This window comes from Mus caroli, unplaced genomic scaffold, assembly GCF_978045245.1.
Source record: "Mus caroli unplaced genomic scaffold, Mus_caroli_1 scaffold_3, whole genome shotgun sequence".
In the NCBI taxonomy this organism is placed as follows: Eukaryota; Metazoa; Chordata; class Mammalia; order Rodentia; family Muridae; genus Mus; species Mus caroli.
This window is the reverse complement of record NW_028227258.1, coordinates 74,272,951-74,297,144: the sequence shown is the minus strand read 5'-3', so window position 1 is coordinate 74,297,144 and position 24,194 is coordinate 74,272,951. Positions and strand designations below refer to the sequence as shown.

Sequence of the window (24,194 nt, the reverse complement as noted above, 5' to 3'; positions counted from 1 at the left end):
AGTAGTGCAGAAAGAGCAGAGTGCAGAGTGAGTGATGGAGCCAGGAGTAGTGCAGAAAGAGCAGAGTGCAGAGTGAGTGATGGAGCCAGGAGTAGTGCAGAAGAAGCAGAGTGCAGAGTGAGTGATGGAGCCAGGAGTAGTGCAGAAAGAGCAGAGTGCAGAGTAAGTGATGGAGCCAGGAGCAGTGCAGAAAGAGCAGAGTGCAGAGTAAGTGATGGAGCCAGGAGTAGTGCAGAAGGAGCAGTGTGCAGAGTGAGTGATGGAGCCAGGAGTAGTGCAGAAAGAGCAGAGTGCAGAGTAAGTGATAGAGCCAGGAGCAGTGCAGAAAGAGCAGAGTGAGTGATGGACCCTGGTCATGGGAGGGACAACACATAACATGGGGAAGAGTCTGGTCTTCACTTAGCAATTGAGGAGCTGTTGGAGCTACAAGAGATGGGACAGCCAAGAAGTTTACTTAGAAGGTTCCTCCATAGGACTCCCCACCAATGATGGTAAAGCAATAACCATGGAAGTTGTGAACAAAAGTCAGCTCCCAGTGGAGTTGAGCAATAGAATCATGAAGAGAACTTCTTAAAACTTGAGTGTCAAAGTCAAAGAAGAGATCCCAAGAGTTCCTTACATAAGCCACTAAAAAGACTGTCAGTCACTCTAGGTGAGGCTGGTAAGATGGAGAATACTTTTGGACATGTTAAATTTGTGGTCTCTAAGATAACAAACTACAGATGCAAAGAGACAGCTGCATGTTTGAATCTGTCATTTGGTGACAGATCTAGGCTAGAGGGGACTTGCATTATAGCTTAGTAGTGGAGCAGTTACCTAGCAAGCAGGAGGCCCTAGGTTCTCGTTCACAAAAAAAGTTAAAAAATAACTGAGCCTGGTGGAATAGGCCTACAAACCTAGCTACCTTGAGAGGCTGAGGCAAAAGTCAAGACTTCCCTGGGCTACTGAGTTCAAAACCAAACAGTAGGACCAAGTTTTAAAAAAAAAAAAAAATTAAGGGCAGAGGATATAACTGCAGTAGAGTGATTGCCTAACACGTATAAGACCCTGGGTTTAATCCACAGTACTGGTGAGTAATGAGTAATAAAGACGAAAGACTGGGGCATCTGGACTAGAAAGGAGGCTGCCCAGAAAGCAAGGTCTTTGCAGATTCAGCCTCCTGGCCGTCAGTAGTAAGGTGCCATTAACTGGTTCTGGCATGGAAGCAGTACCTGACTGAGCCTGTTCAGAGATTCAACTTACAATATCTCTATTTTAAAGTAATGATAGTTTGTTCTTTTGGAGCCTTCTTGTGGGTATTTTGAAAGTTAAATGGGCTTAGTGTGTAAACAGCTTATAAAAGTGCCAGGCCCATAGTAATATCCAAACATTAGTTGCTGCTACCATTTGCCTCTTTTCAATAAATTTCTTTGGGTCAGGCTCCAGGTTTCAGTTTTTTTCCTCCTGATAACTTCATGCTTTAAAACAGAGAACAGAGACTGAATTTGTCACATCCCCTGTTGTACTAGAAAGACGTTATTGTCGTGATCATCATTGTGCTAGTTGAATCTTTGAGGAAATGGAAACCTCTTAACTCCTGGGCTACAAGGCTCCAGAACTGTGACCAAGAGTCTTGACTCTGACCTTGTATCCCTTCCCATCCTTCCTTTTTCCTCCAAGGAAAGGACTTCCTGCCCAGAGAACAGCCTGTCTCAGGTCTAAGTCACCTTTTCTTTCATTACAGGTCCAAATATGAGGAAGATCGGAGGTGAGCAAATCCATGATGTGGTCCATTTGCAGAGGTCAAGGTGGGAAGAAGTAGGGCTGAGCTCGCCTGTGTTTTCCATGTCTGCTACCCATAAGAAAGCTGGAATGTTACAGGACATGAGTCCATGCAGGTGTAGCCCCCAAATGACTGACTGTGACATGCAGGACTTAGGAAGACCAGATCCTTGATGCCTAGGAACGGCTCTACTCCTTTGTGTGGCAGGCTGGCCCTTACCTCCTGACTTGTCAGACCTGCTGTGTATCTACCCACAGTACCCCTGAGTCTGCCTCCCAGCTTCTTTCCCTGAAGAAAGATTTTTACCTCCCAACAAAATGGTAGTGTTAAGAGTCAGTGTGTGACGGCAGCACCAGCAGAAAGCACACACCTCCTTTCTTGGCACTTTTTTTCTGTGTAATCCCTACATGTTGGCCTTATTATTTAAATAAGCTTAAAATGGGTCTGCATTCCCTGCCTACACTGCTTTGTAAGGGAAGAGCCAGGCCATGAAGCCAAGGAAGCAGATAATGTGTCTACTGAATTACAGATCAAATATACTTTAAGCACAGAGCTCTAGATAGTTACATTTGTTTGTGGCAATTGGAAACACCTTGGTAGCCCTTTGCTCTCTCTCTTTCCTTGTTCTCGGAGATTGGGGAGGGTGAAGGCCCCAGGCCTACTTTAAACCCCTATGTGTGTGTATGTCTGAGGATATTGGCTACAGACTTAGCCCACCCTCCAGGCCTTATGTCTGAAGAACTTTGGGTTCCCATCCACTGACCATCATCCCTTCATGGGGAGGGAATGCTACTTAGATTTCTCTTGGGAGCAGTGCAGAGCTGGGCCAGCTCCTGATTGCAGTTGCATTTGATCATCCAGACTTCACTTTGAATATGTAAGCTCATAACTGCCCTTTCTTCTCCGTGGAATGGCTCTACGGAGATTGTCTGCAGACAGTGTCCCTCAGCCTTCTGTTAAGAAATATGACTTGACCTTTCTGGTGTGCAACACTCCTGTCTTACAGTGCTCCCATGGACTTCGCTGTTAATACCTACATGAGCCACGCTGGGATCCGTCTTCGGGAATCTCGACCTTCCAGCACAGCAGAAAAGACCCAGTCTGCCCCCGACAAGGACAAGTGGCTGCCCTTCTTCCCTAAGACCAAGAAGGTAACAACTGCCCACAGCCTAACTGTCCGGAGCAGTGCTCTGTGCGGAGGCAGACCAGGAAAGCCATTTCACAGCCTTCCAGCCACATCCCTTTTCTCCAAACCTGAGCACAGGTGAAATAGGCTATGAGCCTGAGTCAGCTCTCTAGTGATTTGCTGGGGCCAGTCTAGGGAACAGGGAAAGAGTGATTAGCAGTCTCGTGTCTGAGTGTTGGAACCACCTCCTCACTAATGTCTCCTATCTCAGCAGAGCAGCAATTCCAAGAAAGAAAAGGACGCCTTGGAGGACAAGAAGCGAAACCCCATCCTCAGATACATTGGGAAGCCCAAGAGCTCTTCTCAGAGCAGTGAGTATTTTAGAAAGCAAAATTCTTGGCCATTCTTTGGTAGAAAACTCCGCCCCTTCACTGTCCCAGCAGTAGAGGGGCTTCCTGTGTTTCTGGGAGCCAAGGCCCAAACTCTGGAGACTGTGGCTTGCTCTTAATACTGCTGCTCTCTCCCCCGGCCACATCTAGTGCAGTCTCATTGAGGTAGGGTGAATGTTTCAGAGCCAAGGGGCCATGCTTACCCGTGGATCTTAGTCTAGAACTTCAGAAGCAGTCATAGCCACTGACTAGTTCTGTGGAAGAACTTCTGTCTTGGAAAGACTGCCCTTTGGTCTTGAGTTCCCTTTTCATCTTCATCCCCAGGATTTATATACACTCCTGTGGTTTTGTGTTTTGGATCCTTGATGAGGGTTTTAAATGGCTGTTAAGTAGAATTGGGAGGGTCAGGGACAAGCTCCATGACACTCTCGGTAACTAATGCGCTAACGAGCCTTCCTACCAGCTGTGTGTCATATGTCTAGAAGCTGTTCAGTCCTGAGTTTCAGTGGGAATCGCCTTCATAGACCTTGGTGACACTGGGGTAGGGGATGGGATTCCTGCATCTACTTTGGTTTTGTTACCACCTTTTCATTTTCCAGCTTGATAGGATTTTTTTTTTTTTGACTCTTGCAACATTAATTGACTTTTCATGGTTTACTTTTGTTTTTGTTTGTTTTTCTTTTAGCATTTCATATTCCCTTGTCCCCTGTGGAAGGTAAAAGGACCATTTTCTTCTGTTTTATCTTCGCATTAGAATCAATTTTCCACCTCCGGGATCTTGCTGTCTTTTTCCATTTGGTCCTATCTGGTCCCTCGTTGCTTCTTCCTTTTCTTCCCTCCATCTCTCTTATGTATTCCTCCTTTCTGCTACTGCTTCTCTGTAACAGACTGCGGGGGTCCCTTCTGTGCACTGTTAGCTGCCAGACCTTGGTACCTTACCTGGTTTCTGAGGGATGGGAACCCCCTTCCCTGAGGCAGGCCTTCCATGAGGTTCTGACAGAGACCAGCCTTCTTGGCTGCAGCTTTCCTGGGGCCCTAGCCTTTACTGATTAGAGTATAGTAGCTTGTCACTGTAACAAAATATTGAGATAAGCAACTTAAAAAGAGGAAGTGTTTATTGAGGCTAATAGTTTCAAAAGTCTCAGTCCCTAATCACTTGGCCCATTGCTTTGTGACACGTGGAGAGGAAATCTGTAACTCATGAAACAAGAAGAGAAGCTGCTGAGAGGTCCAGGTGTCCTTTCCAAGGGCACACCTGCCCTTGTGACCTCCTTCTTGTAGGTAGACCTCACACTTTCTAAAACACTCACCACCTCCCGGTCACCCCGTTAGCTGTGATCTAGCCATCAGCATGCAAGCTTTTAGGGGGCTGTATATATGAAGCAGACCCTCCTAGGCTGCAGTGTGTACTGCAGGGGGAGAAGCAAGAATGGTCAGCTTTCATTCCGTGAAGTAACAATCAGCTTAAGGTCTTTTTAATTAAGTTACAAGTTGCTAATGATTTTTCTTTTATTTATATTCTCTATTCCTGCTTAGGCTCTTCAGTGTAATACAGGAGGATATTCAGTTGGAAGCCAGGCTGGCCTACTTAGTTGAGTCAATAAAGTACTTGCCCCAAAACCTAAGAGCTTGAGTCTCTTCCTCATCAGAAAGCTCAGTATGTTGGACCTGGACAGAGGCTAAGTGGCTCAGAGTGCTGGCTGTTCTGTAACTCCAGTCCCAAGGCATCTGAGATCCTCTCTGGGCTTCACTGGCACCAGGCATAAAAGTGCTACACAGATATAAATGCAGGCAGAGCACACATACACAGTGAATAAATAAACTGAAAGGAAAAATAGACAGCTATAGTGGTATGCATGTAGAATCGCAGCAATGAGGAGCAGTTGGAGGCTGGTAGATCCCTGGCGCTCATTGATCGGCCTCCTTACTGAATCGACCAACTCCACGTCAGTGAAACCCTGTTGGGGGATGGGAAAAGGTGGTCATTTCTCCAGGAATAGCATTTAAAGGTTAGGTTATACACACACAATCTCTCTCTCTCTCTCTCTCTCTCTCTCTCTCTCTCTCTCTCTCTCTCTCTCTCTCTCTCTCTCTCTCCCTCTCTCTCTCTCCTCCCTCTCCCTCTCCCTCTCTTCCCCCCACACCACCCCCCTTTTCACATACACTTGAGGAACAATGACTGATACAGGGCTATGGAGATGGCTCAGCAGGGCACATGATTGGCATGTGTAAACTCCTGACTTTGATTGCCAGCACAACAAAAAATAATAATAAAACAAAGTATACACATTAACCCATAAGAATCTTAGCCTACATCAAAACGTCATCACGTGTGTACAGTTCAACAATTCAAATTGTACATGGTGGCATACTCCTATAACCCTAGAACTTGGGAAGTTGAGACCGGAAGATTAGGGAATCAAGGTCAGCCTCAGCTACATAGCCTGGGCTACATGAGATACTGTCTCAAAAGGAAAGTACAGAAAATGATTAATGCCTTCTAGGTTCTACAGTCATTTGTACAGGTAGAAAAAGAGCAATGAAATAGAGTCAGGAAATTCCATTGCTAGAATTCACTTTATATAAAAATGGCAATTTAAAATAGTGCCTTGAGATTATTTTAAGTTACTGACATCCCATGCTATCCTAAGCCATAGAAATAATTCATGAAAAAAAAAAAAAGGTAGCAAAAGAATAGCCTAGAAGCCCAGGTCCTTCATTGGAACGAAACTGCTCTACCATGGCTGCTACAGTCCCAGCCTCAGGCTCCTCAGCTGCCATGGCAAGGAAAGTGTGAGGTGAGAGCAGGTTGTAAGAGGCCAGGCGGCTTCACTGGAGCTTGCTGTCTGTCAGCTTGTGGCAGAACAAGAGTGGACAAGATGGAGTGAGGTTGCTTAGCCCAGCAGAGCGTCCTCATCATCTCTGTTTTCAAGATTTATTATTATTATTATTACTAAATTGTATGTGTGGGTATCTGCACATGAATGCAGGTGCTCACAGAGGCCAGAGGAGTTGGGTCCCCTGGAGCTGAAGATGCAGGCAACTGTGAGCCGTATGATGGGGTTGCCGGCGATTGAGGTCTGCTCCTCTGGAGGGCAGTGCACACTCTTACCCTGATGGGCCTCCCCAGCCCTGTTCCCCACCCACATGCTCCGTCATTCACACTTTATTGCTCTGATTGCTTGATTTGATTTGGACTTCTAAAATAGATAGACATCAGATTAGTGTCTATCTACATCTGAGGATCAAACAACCACTGGTAGGAAGGCTCAATTGGCTCTTGGACTCACCTGTGTGTCGAGGGGCTGTAGAAGTCAAAGATTGACCCCGAGTGTCAGTCTTCATGAAACAGCCACCTTGTTTTTTATGATGGTCTCTCGTTAGGAACTGGGGCTCCCCAGTCTGCTAGGATAGCCGTCTCCATCTTCCTACCGCTGGAGTTTGCTTGCTACCACACTGGTTTTTTTATGCGAGTGTGAGGGATTCCACTCTGGTCCTCACGTTGATGCACCGAGCACTTCACTGAGTGAGCAATCATCCTGACCCCCACTGTCACTTGTACTTAGTTCTGTCATCACTCAGAGTAGAGAAGAGGGAGTAAAGTCTCTGTTGAAACTGCTGGGATTAAAAGTATGTCCCCCTTGTTATCAGCATACCAGATCTCAGGGCTACGGCTACTTTTTGTCATAGCCACACCCTACACAGAGCATACCTAGATGTTTTTCTGACAGCCCAATAGTAGACTCTGCCTCATGCAGAGTGTAGAATACTTCTAGATTCTTGAATACCACCCAGACGAGTCCATTGTGGGTGCACAGTAGATCATGGAGTCTGTAGTAGCCCCCAAGCCAGCTGCACATTTAGTCTAGGAAGGATCCTGAATTCCAAAAGCAGTGATAGTAACAGCCCCTAATAACCGATACCCAGCCGCTCACGCACCCTCACCGTCTGTCTCAAGGATAGAGTTGTAGACATAGGAAGATTAGACAAATCTTTTTGTTCTCTCAGGCTTGAAAGTTTTCCTGTGAAAGTCAGATTTTTGCGACCAGGAGGTCAGTCTTGTTATCAGGTCCTTGGGTACCTCTGCTGCCTCCTCTGCCCTCTGCCCAAGCCCTACTCTAACCTCAGTCTGACTTGACAATGGACTCCTCATCTCCTCCCTGGCTCCCAGAAGCTGGGCTCTGGTCTGAGTTCCACTCTGTAGGGTTCCCAGGCATTGTGTCTGGGTTTCTCCTCCCTGTCTGCCTCTTCTGTCCTTGAAACAAGACTAGCTCCTAAAGGTGTTAGCTTGTGGGAAGAGCTAGAGTTTAAATACCAGAGAGTAATGTGTTGCCTCTGTTCTAAGAGATCACCTCTTACTGATTCTTTAATAATGGAGCTCAAAGCTGGACAGAGGAATGGGATGGGGAGTTGTGGGGTGGAGAGGGGGAGGGGGTGAGTTCTTAAAGTGACAGAAATGTTTAAAGGGCCTGAGATTTGCAACATGGGCAGATTCCATATAGGTGTGGTTTGGTCTTCCTGGCTTTCTTTCTTTTTTTTTTTTTAACTTGCCATGTGACTTAAGAAAAGTTAATATGAAGAATTATGGTAGAATATGAAGGTTTGTACATGATAAGAAAAGGATACCTAGAAAGGGAGAGTGTCCACCTAGGACCACACAGCGTAACCAGAGAAGAGTGAGGACTAGGTCACGTGCCTGTCTTCTGGTCCCATGCTGTTCTCATCTGTGCTTGTTCATTGCTCTGTCTTGTGGGCTACAGGGGAGTCAGGGCCCTGGAACAGAAAGCATAGTACCCTTCATTTTCTTTTTGCCTGCAGTTAAGCCAGGCAATGTGAGGAACATCATTCAGCACTTTGAGAACAGCCATCAGTATGATGTCCCAGAGCCGGGGACACAGCGACTCTCAACAGGAAGCTTTCCTGAGGACCTGCTGGAGAGTGACAGGTAGCTGTAGCTGGGTGGGGCCCGCGTGGGCAGGCTGCATCACTAGGGTTTAATTCAGCTGCCTGGCTCCTCTCCACTAGACTGTGAGGTCCCACCATACATAGGGCCTGCCCACCCTGAGTAGTGTTGGGAATTAGGTCAGTGGAAGACCATGTAGATGAACAGCCTTCAGGTTGATCCTCCAACTAGTGAGCAATTCCATCCTCAGATGGAGTTAGATTATATGACCCAGCAGCTTAGTCAGAAAGCACTGGGTGATGTGGAGAAAACAGGGAAGTGCTGGAAAGGCTAAAGAAAGTCTTTGCCTCTTAAGAAAACTTAAGCTAGGTAAGTGTAATGGGCACACCTTTAATCCCAGCACTAGGGAGACAGAGACAGCCGATCTCTGTGGGTTCTAGGCCAGCCCGGTCTACATATAGAGATCTTGTCTCTGAAAATAATAATAATAAATTGTAAAAATGCTTAGAAAGGAGTTTCTGCAGACACTTTCAAAGACAACTACTGGGAATACGTCATCCATTTCAGCAGACCATAGAGTCAGTTGGTTCAAGACAAATTGTTCTTCCCTTTAGGGAGAAAAAAATGTGGGGGAGGCACATGTGGTGACACATGTCTGTAATCTTAGCACTCCAGAAACTGAGACAGGAGGATCACTGAGAGTTCAATGCTAGCCTAGCTACAGAGTCAGACCCTGTCTCAGAAAGGGTTGAGAAGGACTGGGGATTGTGCTATCTTAAGTTCTGCACCTCCATCAAGTATCAGGTGCGAAACAGGATGTCTGTCTGGTTTTAATACACACTCTAAGGTTTACTTGCTCCTGACTGGCATGACAACAGTCAGGTTGTGGCTACAGCCAGCTTTAGATAAAGATTGCCTGTAGTCAGAAATATCTGCAGACTCCTCAAGTCACCCTTGAGGTACCATGTTATAGCCTTTGTATAGGAAAATAATCCTGTTATTAAATCTAGTCTGAAAGCCACTGAGGAATAGCAGTAGGCAGAAGCAAGTCTACAGGTAGCAGTGTAGATACTCTAGCCATTTTGCCTTTGAAATAACTGTTAACTCTAAGTCAGATGTTCTTCTTTCTCTCTATATTAGGCCTTCATAAATTTAGCACACATCAAAGGATTTGACAAAGATTATTATTTATTTTATGTATATGAGTGTTATATCTGCATGAACACCTACATGCTGGAAGAGGGCATCAGATCCCAATATAGATGGTTGTGAGCCACCACATGGTTGCTGGGAATTAAACTCAGGACCTCTAGAAGAGCAGACAGTGCTCCTAATGGCTGAGCCATCTCTCCAGGATTTGACAAAGATTAAAAGTTGTACTATCAGCCTGGCGTGGTGGTATACTCCTTTAATCCCAGCACCTGGGAGGCAGAGGCAGGCGGATTTCTGAGTTCAAGGACAGCCAGGGCTATACAGAGAAACCCTGTCTCAGGGGAAAAAAAAAGTTGTACTGTCAAGGTTTCAATTACCTAATATTTGTAGGTAAATAAATCATATAATTGCTGGGACAGGTGTAATACTTTAAATATATGTCATATTTTTTAAGTTTCGGAGACAGTGTCAATACCTTGAGAAAATATTTGAAACCGCTTATAGACTGTACTCTTGGCCTTGCTGGATAAATTTGTTCTATCTAAGGCAGTCGCCAGAATCCTAAAGCTATTCTAAGCAGAAGCCTTTGGGTTTTATTGTAAACTCCTTGGCAGTCTTGGCGAAGAGCAGCACTTGGAGGTAGTTTAGCCTGCTGTAATAGATGCTCAGCAGGTATTGAGTGCCGAGGCTTCTTCTAGGAAGACAAAGCTTTGCAGCCCTCTAGCCCTACTGAGGGGTTAGCAGTGCTGACTGCAGACACAGGAAATGGTGTGGGTCGGCCTGGGTTGGGATTGTCCTTGTAGGTTTCTGAGGAGTAAGTTCAGTAGGGCATCAGTTGTCAAGAAAATCTCGAGGACAAATTCAAGCCCTCAGGAAATGAGCCCCACTTTGAATCTCTGGCTTTTTAGAGAATATAAATGAAGAGTCAAGGCACTTGGCTCTCCACTTCCACAGCCGGCTTTACCGATGAGAGCTCTCCAGTCATCTCAAGGCCCTCTGTAGTTCCAGACACAGAACAGGATGTAGATTAGTAATAATGGTAATAATGTCAACAAAGGACCAGCCCAGCAGGCCTGAGGCATCCAGGGGCATCTGAGGGTCAGAGGTGCCAGCTGTGGTGAGCCTGATACACTGCAGGACTCAACAGAAAGCCGTTCTCAGCTGTCCGCCTCTCACCAAGCCCCCCGGACAGCCAGGGTTGAATCTCTGTCTGTCTATAACCAGACCCTGGAAGCGTTCTCTCCAGCCATTCCTCCTTGGAATGGAAATTGGAGCTTAGGAAGGGTGCTGTCAGTAGGAAAAGAAGAAATCTACATCACAGCTAGAGGGTGAGAATAGTGCAGCAGGTAACATCTTCTGACAGATAGCCTGGAAATTATGGAGCCCCAAGATATGAGAGCCGTTACTATATCTCCCTTAAAAAAAAGGATCTTGTCAAGGAAAGATCCACCTTAGAGTCAGCGAAGAGACAGCTGGTCCACAACAGGCAGGTGTACTGGCCATGGGATGGCCTCCTGGGCAGTGGGGTTGGATGAACCGTGTGGTTCCTGATGAACCATCATCTAAGACATCATGGCACACCACAAAGCTGATTCTCTTAGCCTCTGACTTCACCTTTCTGAGAGCTCAAGGTAAAGAGAGGAAACTATTCAATAAGTTCACTGGGGAGAGCAAAGTATCTGTAGAGCAGCTTCTGGACCCTCATGTTTGGGCCTCTGGTATTGAGGTGCCCTTGAAGTGGGGTAACAAGTAAAAGCTAGGCACACTGTCAAATCTCAAAGTTTTCTGTCCCTCTCTGACAGTTCACGCTCAGAGATTCGCCTTGGCCGCTCTGAGAGCCTCAAGGGCCGGGAGGAGATGAAGCGATCCCGGAAGGCAGAGAATGTGCCCCGGTCTCGAAGTGATGTTGACATGGATGCTGCTGCTGAGGCTACTCGCCTTCATCAGTCAGCCTCATCCTCTGCCTCCAGCCTCTCCACCAGGTGCGTAGCGTCCAGTGACTACACCCATTGCTATTTAGTGTAATAACAGTGTATTAAGAGTTGGCATTTTCTCCTCAGGTCTCTTGAGAACCCAACCCCTCCCTTCACCCCCAAAATGGGCCGCAGGTGAGTGGTAAACACTGTAGTGCTTCTGTTTGATATCTCTGTGGCACACCTGTGTTTAGCCACCTTCCCACATCTAGAGCTGGCCATATATGGTCATTCCCCATGGGCCTGAGAGAGTAATGGACAGTCTTGAGTGTAAGTTACCTACAAGTGAAGGCGACCTCTCCATTTTCCACAGGAGCATTGAGTCCCCCAATCTGGGGTTCTGTACAGATGTCATCCTTCCCCACCTCCTTGAGGATGATCTGGGCCAACTGTCTGACCTGGAGCCAGAACCAGAAGTCCAAAACTGGCAGCATACAGTAGGCAAGGATGTAGTGGCAAACTTGACACAGAGGGAAATTGACCGGCAAGAGGTCATCAATGGTGAGAACCTGCCTTGTCCCCCTCATCTCCACTCATTCCCAAGGTCACCTCACTTCTGATCTTAGCCCAAGAATAGAAAAATCAGTACTCTACTTTCCCATGGTGTAGCATGGTGTGGGAGCCGGGTAGTGACTCTAGACACTTGCTGATCTATTTTTCCCCTGCCTCTCCTTGTCACAACCCCTGCTCAGAGCTCTTTGTGACAGAAGCATCCCACCTCCGCACGCTACGAGTCCTGGACCTCATCTTCTACCAGCGCATGAAGAAGGAGAACCTAATGCCACGGGAAGAGCTGGCGAGGCTCTTCCCTAATCTGCCTGAACTCATAGAGATCCACAGTAAGGAGCCTGAGTCTCTCCAGACTCCTCGTGCCACCCACCCCATCCCACCTCATCCCCCTGAGTAAATAGGGTTTCTACTGCTGTGATGAAACACCATGATCTAAAAGCAAGTTTCAGAGGAAAGAATTTGTCTTGCTCTTCCATATGACTGTTTATCATCATAGGAACACAAACAGGGCAGGAACCTGGAGGCAGGAGCTGATGTAGAGGCTATAGAAGGGTGCTGCTTACTGACTTGCTCCCCATGGCTTGCTCAGCCTGCTTTCTTATAGAACCCAGAACCACCGGTCCAGGGATGGAACCACCTGCAGTGAGCTGGGCCTTTCCCCATCAGTCACTAATTAGGGAGATGTCCTATAGCCAGATCTTATGGAGGTGTTTTCTCAGTTAAGGTTCCCTCTTTCAGATGACTCTAGTTTGTATGTCAGGTTGACATGAGACTCTCCAGCATACCCTACTACTCCTGCTGGGAGAAGCTGATGGATAGCTTGAAACTAATCCTCCAGAACCCCCAAAATGAAGGTTTCCAGCCTTCTCCATGGACTCCTGTCAAAATGCCTTTCCTCCTGGTAACAAGGTACCTAGCAGTATAGCTCAACCCTAGCATCCTGTCTCCCCAGATTCCTGGTGTGAAGCCATGAAGAAGCTCCGGGAGGAGGGCCCCATTATCAGAGACATCAGTGACCTCATGCTGGCTCGGGTATGGCAGTGAGGAGACTGGAGGAAGAGAGCTCTTTACCTACTAAGACTAAGGAATTTCACGGGGGGGGGGGGGGGGGGGAGTAGTTAAAGGGAGGGAATGCTGCTTCCTAGCAGGAGTGTGATACCTGGACCATATCCATTCTGCCTCTTCAGTTTGATGGTCCTGCCCGAGAAGAGCTCCAGCAAGTAGCTGCACAATTCTGTTCCTATCAGTCAGTAGCCCTGGAGCTAATCAGGACTAAGCAACGCAAGGAGAGTCGATTCCAGCTCTTCATGCAGGTATCCTGGGCAGTGTCTTGACCCTCCCTCATCTCTACCATGCTCACCAGAGATCTTCTGACCTCTTCTGGCCCCTAACCTCATCCCTTCTCTACTGAGGCACCTAGCTGTGTCCCACCTAACCACATCACCCAGCACCAAAACTAAATCATTAAGTCTAGGGCAGAAGGACCTTGGTTGACAATTACTCTGCATTGCACACCAAAAGCCTGTTTTGCGTACTAGAACTAGTGTGCACTTTTCTCTAGAATTGGAATGATACTGCCCTTCTGTTTTGACCATCTCTTCCTAGACTGTCAACCCCTCCCTAAATGTTGAAAGAGAAAACTGCCACCATTTCCAGGGGACCCATGTAGGATTAGGACTTATGTCACATTTTCATAGCCATCTTAACTCTGAGCCCTGAAGACAGCTCCCAACCACCAGTTGGCACCTCTTCCTCCTCTGCTTCTTGCTCTTTAGGAAGCTGAGAGCCACCCCCAGTGCCGGCGTCTGCAGCTTCGTGACCTGATCATCTCTGAGATGCAGCGGCTCACTAAGTACCCACTGCTGCTAGAGAACATCATCAAGCACACAGAGGGTAGGCCAGGGAGGGCCTGGGCTGGTGGCCGCTAAGGTCCTTGTTTTGTCACAGTCCTGTGGTCTTCAGTGTCTTCTTCCTCATCCTGGTACATTGAGTCTCAGAATGATTATAAATGTGGTTTAGAAATACAAAATGCAGCCGGGCGTGGTGGTGCACGCCTTTAATCCCAGCACTCGGGAGGCAGAGGCAGGCGGATTTCTGAGTTCGAGGCCAGCCTGGCCTACAAAGTGAGTGCCAGGACAGCCAGGGCTACACAGAGAAACCCTGTCTCGAAAAACCAAAAAAAAAAAAAAAGAAAGAAATACAAAATGCTACAAGGCTACAGATGGCTTGTGGGGCCTTTATACAAATCAGGAAGTGTGGACCCACAGGCTGGCCCATCAGGTCAAATATGAGTTCCTCCCAGGGCTTTGCTGAGTTTTAGCACCCATTCATACCTCTGCTGGATGCCTCTGTAGTGTACAAATGCCATAACCAGGGACTAGCAAGATGAATAGAGGGGAAAGGGAAGACCAAGTTGTCCTCTGACCTCCACACACACTGATAGTAAATTAGATTTATAAACCATTGCAGAAGCACCAACCACTACACATCCTCCATTTGGTAGGTGGCACATCTGAGCATGAGAAGCTCTGCCGTGCCCGGGACCAATGCCGAGAGATTCTCAAGTTTGTGAATGAAGCAGTGAAGCAGACAGAGAACCGTCACCGCTTAGAAGGGTACCAGAAACGCCTGGATGCCACTGCTCTAGAGCGGGCCAGCAACCCCTTGGCAGCAGAGTTCAAGGTAGGAGGTGGAGGCTGCAACTCTAGAGCCCCTCACGTGCATCCTTCTTGGGCTCCCTTAGGAGCAGAATTCAAGTCAGGGTCCAGTGAATCTTAGAAGTAAGAGATAGGGACTGCCTGTCATCATGCCCTGGGAGACACACCCTATTGACGTCACTCATCCCTAGCTGGACAAGAACAGGCAGCCTCACTAAGTACATACTAGATGATGGAACTCTGCCTTGGAAGAACAGGACTGGGGAGGACTTGAGGTAACGGTGGAGATCATAGAGAAGGAGTGGAGCTGAAGAGGAGGTCAGGAAAGGCAGCATGTCTCCTTGGGAAACCCAAGTCAAAGCTGTTGGTATATCCCCCAGAGCATCACAGGACACACACAGGGCTTCATAGCACCCTTTACTTCTCTCCATCCCCAAGAGCTCAAAGGTAACAGCTGTTTCCTACCCACTCATTCCCAGCACCTGAGCATAATGTCCATGCACCATGGTTTCTTAAACACTTGTTGAGTGAATGGAGTGGTGGTGTCTCCCTAACAGAGCCTGGATCTTACGACAAGGAAGATGATCCACGAGGGGCCTCTGACCTGGAGGATCAGCAAAGACAAGACCCTGGGTATGTGCCCGGGACTGGAAGTGGGAGGGGACCTGTGGTAAGTGTGCCGCTCTGATAGGGCAGGGGGAAGCTGAGGAGGCATACACAGTGCAACTAGAATGTCAGCGTAGGACTCCTTGAGACAGAGCTGGAGTTACTGTATTCCTCCTGGGCGTGGGCATCAAGCCTCTGGGCCCCGGATGCTGATGAGGGGTGAGCGAGCTCAGGGATTGTCTTAATTCTTAGACCTCCAGGTGCTGTTACTTGAGGACCTGGTAGTGCTGCTGCAGAGACAAGAGGAGAGGCTGCTGCTCAAGTGCCACAGCAAGACAGCTGTGGGCTCCTCAGACAGCAAGCAGACCTTCAGCCCTGTGCTGAAGCTCAATGCCGTGCTCATCCGCTCTGTGGCCACAGGTACCCATGAGTTGATGAGCCAGCAGGCCTGGGGCTCTGTGGTGTATTCACTGTTCACTATCCATTGTGTGCTGGGTGATATAAGCCCATACTGGGGCTTTACAAGACATGTCCTCCTGTGTTTCCTCCTGTGTTCCTATCTTGACCCAGTCTAAGCAGGAAGATTTGGTCCAAGATGGGCAGGCTAAGGGGTGGATAATGGACCAAGATGAAGATGCACAAGCTGAAACGGGGTTGAAGGACACTGATGGATGGGATGGGTGCACTGTCGGGGGCTGAGGATATCAAAGCAAGGTTCAGAGGAATTGGAGTAGATGTAAGGAACAGGACAGGTCTTGTTGCCAGAGTGCCTGGAACAGAGCAGTTTCAGAAGCAAGCACACCTACAGCGCAGAGCCAAGTCCAGGGGTTTGAGATAACAGTGCAAAGTATGATGTGACAAGAAAGGGTAGGATCCCACACTCCCTGGGACCACCCTCATCTATGGCACCTGACCTCAAGCAGCTCAAAGGGATAGGGTAGACGTGAGAAGATTTGCTAAACCCTAAGCACTGTGTACACATCAGCCCCAGCAAAGCAGGGGAGAAGTAAGAATGGCCCTGACAAATGTCACTGGGGGACCCAAAATTGCCTACATCTTTTGTTGGTGGATCACAATTGATTCTGATGACCCATGCCAATCTCAGTGTTTTCTTCAGGTTAGGGACCATGTCTGTCGTGCCCAGTGCACACTTTCTGGCTTTCTTTCTTTACCCAGATAAACGAGCCTTCTTCATCATCTGCACCTCCGAGCTGGGCCCTCCCCAGATCTATGAGCTGGTTGCATTGACATCATCAGACAAGAATATGTGAGAATTGATCATGGGGTCCCATGTAACGTCAGTCCCCTGGGAACCAGAGTAGTGTGTAGAAGGATTTGAGCAGTGAGACCAGGGCTGAGCCCAGAGCAGCTCCTGGATGGAAGGCTAGGAAGAGAAGTCGGAAGCAACATAGCACGGAGCAGCAGAGGCCACCACTCTAGAACATAACCAGACTCTGGGACGAGCATACTAAGTCCATGTATGATTCAGGCCCTGTCTCTTCCCAGGGTGTCTATCTACCCCATGTTCTCAACATTGGCTGCCAGAGGTGGCATGACACAGTGGGCAAAGACAGGTTAAGTCAACCTGTCAAAACCCCTTGGGGTTTTCAGGTACATGGTGTTATCTGAGGGGGAACTATATACAGAGACTATAACTTAGTGCATAGTATATAAATATACTATATATATATATTATAAATATATAAATATGCATCGCATATATTATACTAATATATTAGTACATAGAGTATAGCTTAGTAAAGTGTTAGTATGTAGTAATTGGTAGGTATGTATGAGTCATACAAACCCAGGGGAACAGCCAGTGAGAAATGTTGATAGAAGTGGAGGCCTGCCTAGCATAGGTTCCTTGAGATGGGGTTTAGAAAGGGCTTTGAAGGTTTTTGGCAGTGGGGTCCACAGAGGACACAGGTATGCCTGGCCTTGTTTTCACCACTAGTCCTGTGTTTGTGCCGAGTAACAGATGGATGGAGCTCTTAGAAGAGGCTGTGCAGAATGCCACCAAGCACCCTGGAGATGCCCCAGTACTCATCCATCCCTCACCACCAGGATCCCAGGAGCCAGCCTACCAGGGCTCCACCTCCAGCAGGTGTGGTGCTGAGCCCTCCAGTTCCCCCCGCTGCTCCCCCCACCCCCAATCCAACCTGCCTGTTTCCTGATGCTCCTCGGCCTCTCACCTTAGGGTAGACAGCCTCCCCAGGCAAAGGCCACTGGGAAACAGTGTCTCTGAGAGCCAAAGAGAGGAACATGCCTCTGTTGTCTACCTGCTGTCCTCCCTGCTCTCCCCCACCACCTCTCATGGATACAATGCAGACTGCCTCTAAAGTAGGGTTGAGGTATAGAGTATAGCTAGAAAAGCGAGGCCAGCATTCATCTTCTGCATTGCCATTCTGCACAGCCCAGTCAGGTGGTGAGGCCCAGCACCTTCCCCCTCACACCCTGTCCTTCATTGCCTGTGAAAGATATAAGGGGGCCTGGCTGGGATTCATGACACTCTGACCAGGCTGGCAAAGCTAGAATTGCCACCAAGTGGTCCTGCTCTAACCTTGAGTGGGTTTCTTCCCTCAGGGTAGAGATGAATGACTCGGAAGTGTATCCCACTGAGAGAGAACCCAAGCAGCCATCTGAAGGTAAGGCCTCTCTCCATCTTGTGGGAGACCAGGATAGTCCGTTTCTTGTAGATAGGGTCAGATTGAGGTGTCGGGCCACAGGTATGAGGTCTGTGCTAAATGAGTTGAAGAGAACAGCAAGAGGGGAGTCTAGGGGAAGCGACTGATAGACAGCCTGAGCGTCTCCACTGCGCCTGTAGTAACAGGGTTAGCAGACAAGGCCCTGCGTGGTTCAGCTAGATTGCTGTCAGAGAGCAAGAAGTGCAGGGTGCTCCAGGAGTTAGGACTAAGACGTAATTTCTGGGATGGGATGTTTGCAGGAAGTTCCCTGTGAGGTTTGTCTGGGGCTTTTTTTGTTTGTTTTCCTTATTTTTTTTGTTTTGGTAAATTAGGATCTTGAGTTTGGAGAAAAATGTTCCCTGCATACGTCACCCTTTCATTTCCTCCCTCTTAGATTGTTTTCCTCTGAGTCTCACGAGTCCTTCATAGCTTCGTTCAGTTGCTCTGTTGTTATTTTTGTTGTTTGGGTCAATTACAGTATAACCAGCTTCTAATGCTCAGACCCCGATCTAGTTTGTCTTTTTCCCATAATACTCAGCACCTTCTAACAAATGCCTGACTTCCTAGTTTACTTTTATGCCCTATGTCCCTCCACTAAGACCATAGGTTCCACCCCCAGGCACAAGTCTTTGTCTAGTGGTGTGTATCGGGAGTCGGCTTCGTGAGGTGCTCCGTGAATTCCCATAGAGCTTGTCAGCAAGTGCTCCCAAGCCCTGGGTCTGCAGCCGGACATAGCTCACCTCTTACATCTCCTCCGCCATGCCCTAACACACTCATCCAAAACAGGCCCCGGGACCGAGCAGAGAGGTCAAGACAAGCAGCTGGTAGCACAAGAGGGGCCTGAGCAGGACGAGGATGCAGAGGAGCTGAGGGCCCTGCCTTGCCCTCCCCCCTCCCTGGATGGAGAAAACAGAGGCATCAGGACAAGGGACCCTGTCCTTCTGGCCCTCACAGGCCCTCTGCTCATGGAGGGACTTGCTGACGCTGCCCTGGAAGATGGTGAGTGCTTCAAAGACACTGTCATTGGCCCTGTGACCCAGTAACATAGACAGTGTGAATCTCACCTTCACCTGCTCAGAGATCCCTACTAGCTATGCTTGAGGGAAGCTGGATGTAGAAACACCAGCTAGTCGTCAGATCCCACCAGCTCCATCCTCACTCAGATTGCAGCAGACTGTGTTGGTGCAGGAGCAATGATACTCCTCATCTCCCTGAGCTTTCCTTTAGTAGCCTCTGTGCAGTCCTTCCCTGAGCAGGCCTCTGTCTTTCCTACAGTGGAGAACTTGCGGCACCTGATCCTGTGGAGCCTGCTGCCTGGTCCCACTGTGAAGACTCAGGCTGCTGGCGAGCCTGAGGATGACCTTACACCCACCCCTTCTGTCGTCAGCATCACCTCTCACCCCTGGGACCCAGGATCCCCAGGGCAAGCTCCTGCTATACGTGACAACACCCAATTTCCAAGGCCAGAGGGAAGCCAGCCAGAGGGCGAGGATGTTGCTCTCTGTTCTCTGGCACACTTGCCACCAAGGACCAGAAATTCTGGGATCTGGGACTCTCCTGAGCTGGATAGGAATCCAGCTGAAGAGGCTTCAAGCTCAGAACCAGCAGGAAGTTACAAAGTTGTAAGGAAAGGTAAACGATGTCTGTGTGTTCACTGTGCTCAGACTTTTGCTGGGGTAGAGGTGAGTGTTACAGACACTTGCTGCATCCTTCTCCTGGATACTGAGTGAGCAAACTGACATTGGGACCTGGGAGAAGATAGTGATATGAAGTCAGACAAGTAAGGTTCAAAGTCCTTGCTTGCTACTTAATGTCTATGTGTCTTAGACAAATTTTCAAATCATACCTCATTTTCCTTCTGTAACAGCTGACATTCCCTCCCTCAGCCAAGCACAGATCAACTTCCAAGTACAAGGTTTTTGCTATTCTTCACTGATTGCCTTAAAAAAAAAGTGTCACTCTTCCCCAGAGACTCAGGCTTAGAACGATGAGTGCAAATCCTACAGTCTATTACTCCAGACAGTGGCTGAGCACAGAGGGGCTTAAGGCAAAGCTGGGGAGACTTTGGAAATAGGGGTGGTCTGGGAGTAAGTACACAGAGCGGTAAAGAGGATGCCTGAAGTTGGAGATACTATGGGCAGCTCTGTGACTAGGTTTGAATAGACCAGTAGGGCAGAGGGCAGGGTGTGGCAGACCCTGCAGCTTGAACTATGGGAGGCGGGAAGACTTGCCTGAGGAGTGTGGCCAGAATAGTGAAGCCAGGCCTGGGCCACTGGAGGCTGAGAGGACTGTCTGGCAATGACTCCCTAGCAGTGCCTTGTGACATTGCCCCATTCTGTTGGCCAAAGGCTGCCTCTCCTGGGCTTCTGGGAACTGACCTGCTTCCGATCTTCCAAGGTGACTTGGTGGAAAGTTCTCTGCAGCTCCTGGGACAGAGCCATGCACGATCTTATACTCACTTTGTGCTTTGCTTCCTTTACTCTGTTCTCCCTGCCACGTCCACTTGTTTCTCCCTCCCCTTCATGCTTTCTCTCCCTCTTTTTCCCTTGCCTTGTCTCTCAGTCTCTCTACTCCCTGGTGGTGGTGTCGGTGCAGCCAAGGTGGCGGGCAGCAATGTTACCCCTGCACTCCCAGAGAGTGTCCAGTCAGAATCTGAGCTATCTGAAGTGGAAGGCGGAGCACAGGCTACGGGTAATCAACTTCTCCTTGGAGGCAAGGCCAGGCCAGGCGGGAGCAGGGGTCCGATGAGCTAGTACTGGGTCCTTGCTGTCAAGAGCTGTGTGTGTTCCCTGAGCTGTCGGAGATGGGTGGGAAGTAGTGTCACAGTAGCCCAGACAGGAGGACCTGGACCTCCTGCTTTAAGCAGCCACTCCCTGGGACATGTAGAGCCCATTTCAGAGCTTAAGCAGCCTATGCTTAGGTGAGGAAGAAGGCAAGAAAGTGGCCAGCGCCCTCACTCCAGTGCACTTACCCACCATCCCAAGCAGCTGCTTCCCCAGCCCTGTGGTGGGAAAGGTTTGCATGGCTTTGCAGGTTCCTTCATGTTTCTCCATGTGGGGCCTCCAGTGACCCGTTACACATTTCTGCTGGTGATCTCTGACCTCCCCTGATCAGGTGATGCTTCTAGGAGCTGGTGGCATGTAGGGCAGTGTCGACATGCATCAGTAGGGTGTGAACTGAGGTACTTAAAGTACTGTTGCCTACTGCTCTCCAGAGGGGCCTCAAACCCTGCCCCTTCCTCCCTCCCTTCCTTCCCTCCATCACTGAGCATCCTCCCCTGGCCGCCGGCCACTGAGGACAGTTGCCATCGGAAGAGAAAAGGGCCTCTAGGAGAATGGTAGGCAGCACACATGGCCCTGGACACACTAGGCTGTCTGTAGATGTCTCCTTGGCCTTTTCTGTCATGGGGTCCACTGGGGGCATGGGAGGGTTCATCAAGCAGCTCTGCTTGTCTCCTGATTTCTTTCTCTTGCCATTGGGACAGGGAACTGTTTCTATGTCAGCATGCCAGCAGAACCTCTGGACTCTAGCACTGAGCCTCCTGGGACACCCCCAAGTCCCTCGCAGTGTCACAGCCTCCCTGCATGGCCAACAGAGCCTCCGCAACACAGGGGAGTCACTGGGGGTCAGCGTTCCAGCCTGGTCCTCAGGGATATGGGTGTGATCTTCCACACCATCGAGCAGCTGACCGTCAAGCTTCACAGACTCAAGGTGAGGGGTGCGGCCTTGGGGTAGGAAGCCTTCCATCCAGTACCCAGGACAGTTCCCCGAGAGGGAAACGGATAGAAATTTGAGATGAGGGCCTCACACATGCTAGACAAACATTTCACCATTAAGCTCCACCCCCAACTCAGGAAGTATCTATCTTCAACTGGAGTCCTATGCTACCCTGCCTACCCTCCCGCACCCTCTGAGCCTTAGCACAGGGAAGACACCTCCTTCAACTCTTGTAGGACATGGAGCTGGCCCACAGAGAGCTGCTCAACTCCCTTGGAGGAGAATCGTCTGGTGGAACCACTCCTGTGGGAAGTTTTCACACAGAGGCAGCCAGATGGACAGACTACTCCCTCTCTCCTCCAGCCAAGGAAGCCCTGACCTCTGACTCCCAAAACAATCAGGAGCAGAGGTCCTACCCTGAAGAAGGTGAGTGAAGCCAACCCCTGCGTGTGCTGCCTGAGGGAATGCTGTGAACCAGGAGTAAGTGTGAGCAGGTAGTGGGGCATGCTCGCATGACTCTTCCCTGAGATAGAGCGAGCGCATTCCCTCAGCTTCACAGAGAAATGTTTGCCAGGTACAGTGCTGTGCCCTTAATCCCAACACCCAGGAAACAGAGGCAGCTGAATTTCTGTGAGTTGGAGGTATATAGTTCCAGGCGCGGGGGGGGGGGGGGGGGGTGTCTGTCAGAGAACAACTTCAGTTGTCCGTTCTTGCCTTCCACCCTGAGGCAGCATCTATGTTCACCGCTAGATGAACCAGGCTGGCCAGCCCACCCACCAGTTTCTTGTTCTCCTGTGTCCTGTTTCTAGGTGTTCTGATTATCCATTGAACTTTCTCTAGCCCCAGAAAGTGATCTTTTTAGGCAAGCTACACAGAGGCTCCCCCCCCCCCCAAATAGGGACTAGTAGTACAGAACCTCTTGCCTGCATGTAAGTCTGTATACCACATACATGCAGTACCTAAGGATGCCCGAAGAGGACTGAAACTGGAGTTATAGGTGGCTGTGAGCTGCCATGTGGGTGATGGGAATTGAACCTGGGCCCTCTGGAAGAGTAGAAAGTATTCTTAGCCACTGAGCCATCTCTCAGCCCCCAGAACCCTCTCTATTTATGTTGGTTTGAGGAAGTAAGGCACCAGGAAAGCCCTCTTACCTCTGCAGCAGGTTCTTAGTGGCTCAGACCTGGGTTATAAGGGCAAGGACCGAATTCACAAAGCTACAACGCCTAACCTGTCTTGGTTTTGGCACCTGGAAAGACATGCAGTCCCACAGGAAACAAGGCTTGGACTGACAAGATGGCTCACCAAGCCTGACCATCTGAGTTCGAGCCCCAGGATTCACATGGAAGGAGAGAACCGACTCCAACAAGTTGTCTAGCTTCCAGACATTCTGTTACATATAAGCTTTGTCACAACTGGCACTCAAGAATCAGCCAGGGACATGAAAGAGAACCTCTCAAATGTAGCCAGCGTCTCACCCTCACCATCTTCCCACAGGCTCCGACACCCCCCTGGAAGACAGTGCCACAGACACAGCTTCGTCACCAGGACCATAGCCATCCAGACAACCAGAGTCTGGCCTGAGCCAGAGCACCACACTAGGAGACCCGAGCCCCGTGAAAGATGCTGTGAGGCCTGGGAATCCCTCATGTTGCCTGGTCTGTTCCCACCAGACAGTCCAGTTTAGTGTCTCTTCCTCCTGTTAGACCGAGTCTCCGTGGCTTTCGTCTCCTAAGCATGCTGACCACAATAGAAAGGCCTCCACCCCACATAGCCAGTGTGGAGTGTGCTATGTGCACAGTGCCCTTGAGGAGGCTTATGTGTAAATGCACTTTCTTCCTCCTCTTCTTCCTAGGCCCCAAGACAGCTAGATGCCTGGCTCTCCTCTTTGCCCTTTAGTTTCCTATAAATATGTCTATTGTATGTGTATCTTTGCCATTGTAAATAACTTAGCCTTTTATTCTGTCCCTGGCATGTTCAACCAGTCACAGAGAGCCAGGCAGCAGCCCCGCTCAGGGCCATGATTGGTTATGTCCCAATGGCAGGGAGGTCTCCCAGATTCCAGTGCTGTCAAGCTCCAGGGCCCGCCCACCTCTGAAGCCTAGGCCTTCTCAGTGTCAGGAAATGCCCCTGCAGGGAGTGTCTTACCCAGCCCTTCCCCACTTGTCCCATAGAAACAATACACCAGGTACGGATCTCAACACAGACCCCCAAGAGAGATGTGAAGTGGATTGCTGGAGTCCCTGAGTTAAGTCAGGGCCCTTCCTTCCCCAGGGGCCGCAGCACTGTTGGCTCATCACCCCGTCCTCACGCCACTCCCTACAATGAACATACACACTGTGCTAGGTGTATATATACATATATATAAATATATATAATATATAAAATATAGATATGGAAATGACTGTTTTACTGTTAAAATAATGTATACTCTTATTTTCTTCCTTTCATGGTTAAGATTTTTTTAAAGAAAAGTTAAATATTCTTCCATTGTGGTTGTATGATTCTTAGCCTGATAGAGGGTGTGAGGCTGCCGGTGTGACCGGTCAAAAATGGGTAGAGGGAGACAAGAGAGCCCCTGCCACAGCCATCCTGTCTTTCCAGGTCTTTCCACCTCCCAAAGTGCCGGTGTGTAGACCTTCTCAGCAAAGGTTGGACAACTGGCTCTGGCCCAGAAAAGGACATTGTGGTTACGTCACACGAAGGAACAGGGCT

At 49.0% G+C, this 24,194-nt stretch overlaps 1 protein-coding gene across 9 annotated transcripts in view; it reads left to right on the top strand.

Annotated features, from left to right (window-relative positions):
• Window positions 1-23,964, top strand: part of Arhgef11 (Rho guanine nucleotide exchange factor 11) — a 125,405-nt gene extending 101,441 nt beyond the window's left edge. For 3 of the 9 annotated variants that reach the window (XM_029474853.2, XM_029474856.2, XM_029474850.2), the window contains 24 exons: window positions 1,724-1,747; window positions 2,769-2,913; window positions 3,160-3,259; window positions 3,963-3,992; window positions 8,096-8,222; window positions 11,135-11,314; window positions 11,393-11,440; window positions 11,619-11,806; window positions 11,998-12,144; window positions 12,768-12,847; window positions 13,003-13,128; window positions 13,591-13,708; window positions 14,319-14,497; window positions 15,030-15,105; window positions 15,331-15,498; window positions 16,255-16,345; window positions 17,060-17,185; window positions 17,665-17,726; window positions 18,552-18,764; window positions 19,041-19,397; window positions 20,328-20,456; window positions 21,250-21,476; window positions 21,719-21,908; window positions 22,977-23,964. In XM_029474853.2, the coding sequence (XP_029330713.1) occupies window positions 1,724-1,747; window positions 2,769-2,913; window positions 3,160-3,259; window positions 3,963-3,992; window positions 8,096-8,222; window positions 11,135-11,314; window positions 11,393-11,440; window positions 11,619-11,806; window positions 11,998-12,144; window positions 12,768-12,847; window positions 13,003-13,128; window positions 13,591-13,708; window positions 14,319-14,497; window positions 15,030-15,105; window positions 15,331-15,498; window positions 16,255-16,345; window positions 17,060-17,185; window positions 17,665-17,726; window positions 18,552-18,764; window positions 19,041-19,397; window positions 20,328-20,456; window positions 21,250-21,476; window positions 21,719-21,908; window positions 22,977-23,035 (3,190 nt within the window). In that variant the 3' untranslated portion in view covers window positions 23,036-23,964. The remainder of the gene's footprint in view (window positions 1-1,723; window positions 1,748-2,768; window positions 2,914-3,159; window positions 3,260-3,962; window positions 3,993-8,095; window positions 8,223-11,134; window positions 11,315-11,392; window positions 11,441-11,618; window positions 11,807-11,997; window positions 12,145-12,767; window positions 12,848-13,002; window positions 13,129-13,590; window positions 13,709-14,318; window positions 14,498-15,029; window positions 15,106-15,330; window positions 15,499-16,254; window positions 16,346-17,059; window positions 17,186-17,664; window positions 17,727-18,551; window positions 18,765-19,040; window positions 19,398-20,327; window positions 20,457-21,249; window positions 21,477-21,718; window positions 21,909-22,976) is intronic. The other 6 variants (XM_029474857.2, XM_029474851.2, XM_029474860.2 and 3 more) reach the window with 4 other exon arrangements.
• Window positions 23,965-24,194: the final 230 nt, after the last annotated feature.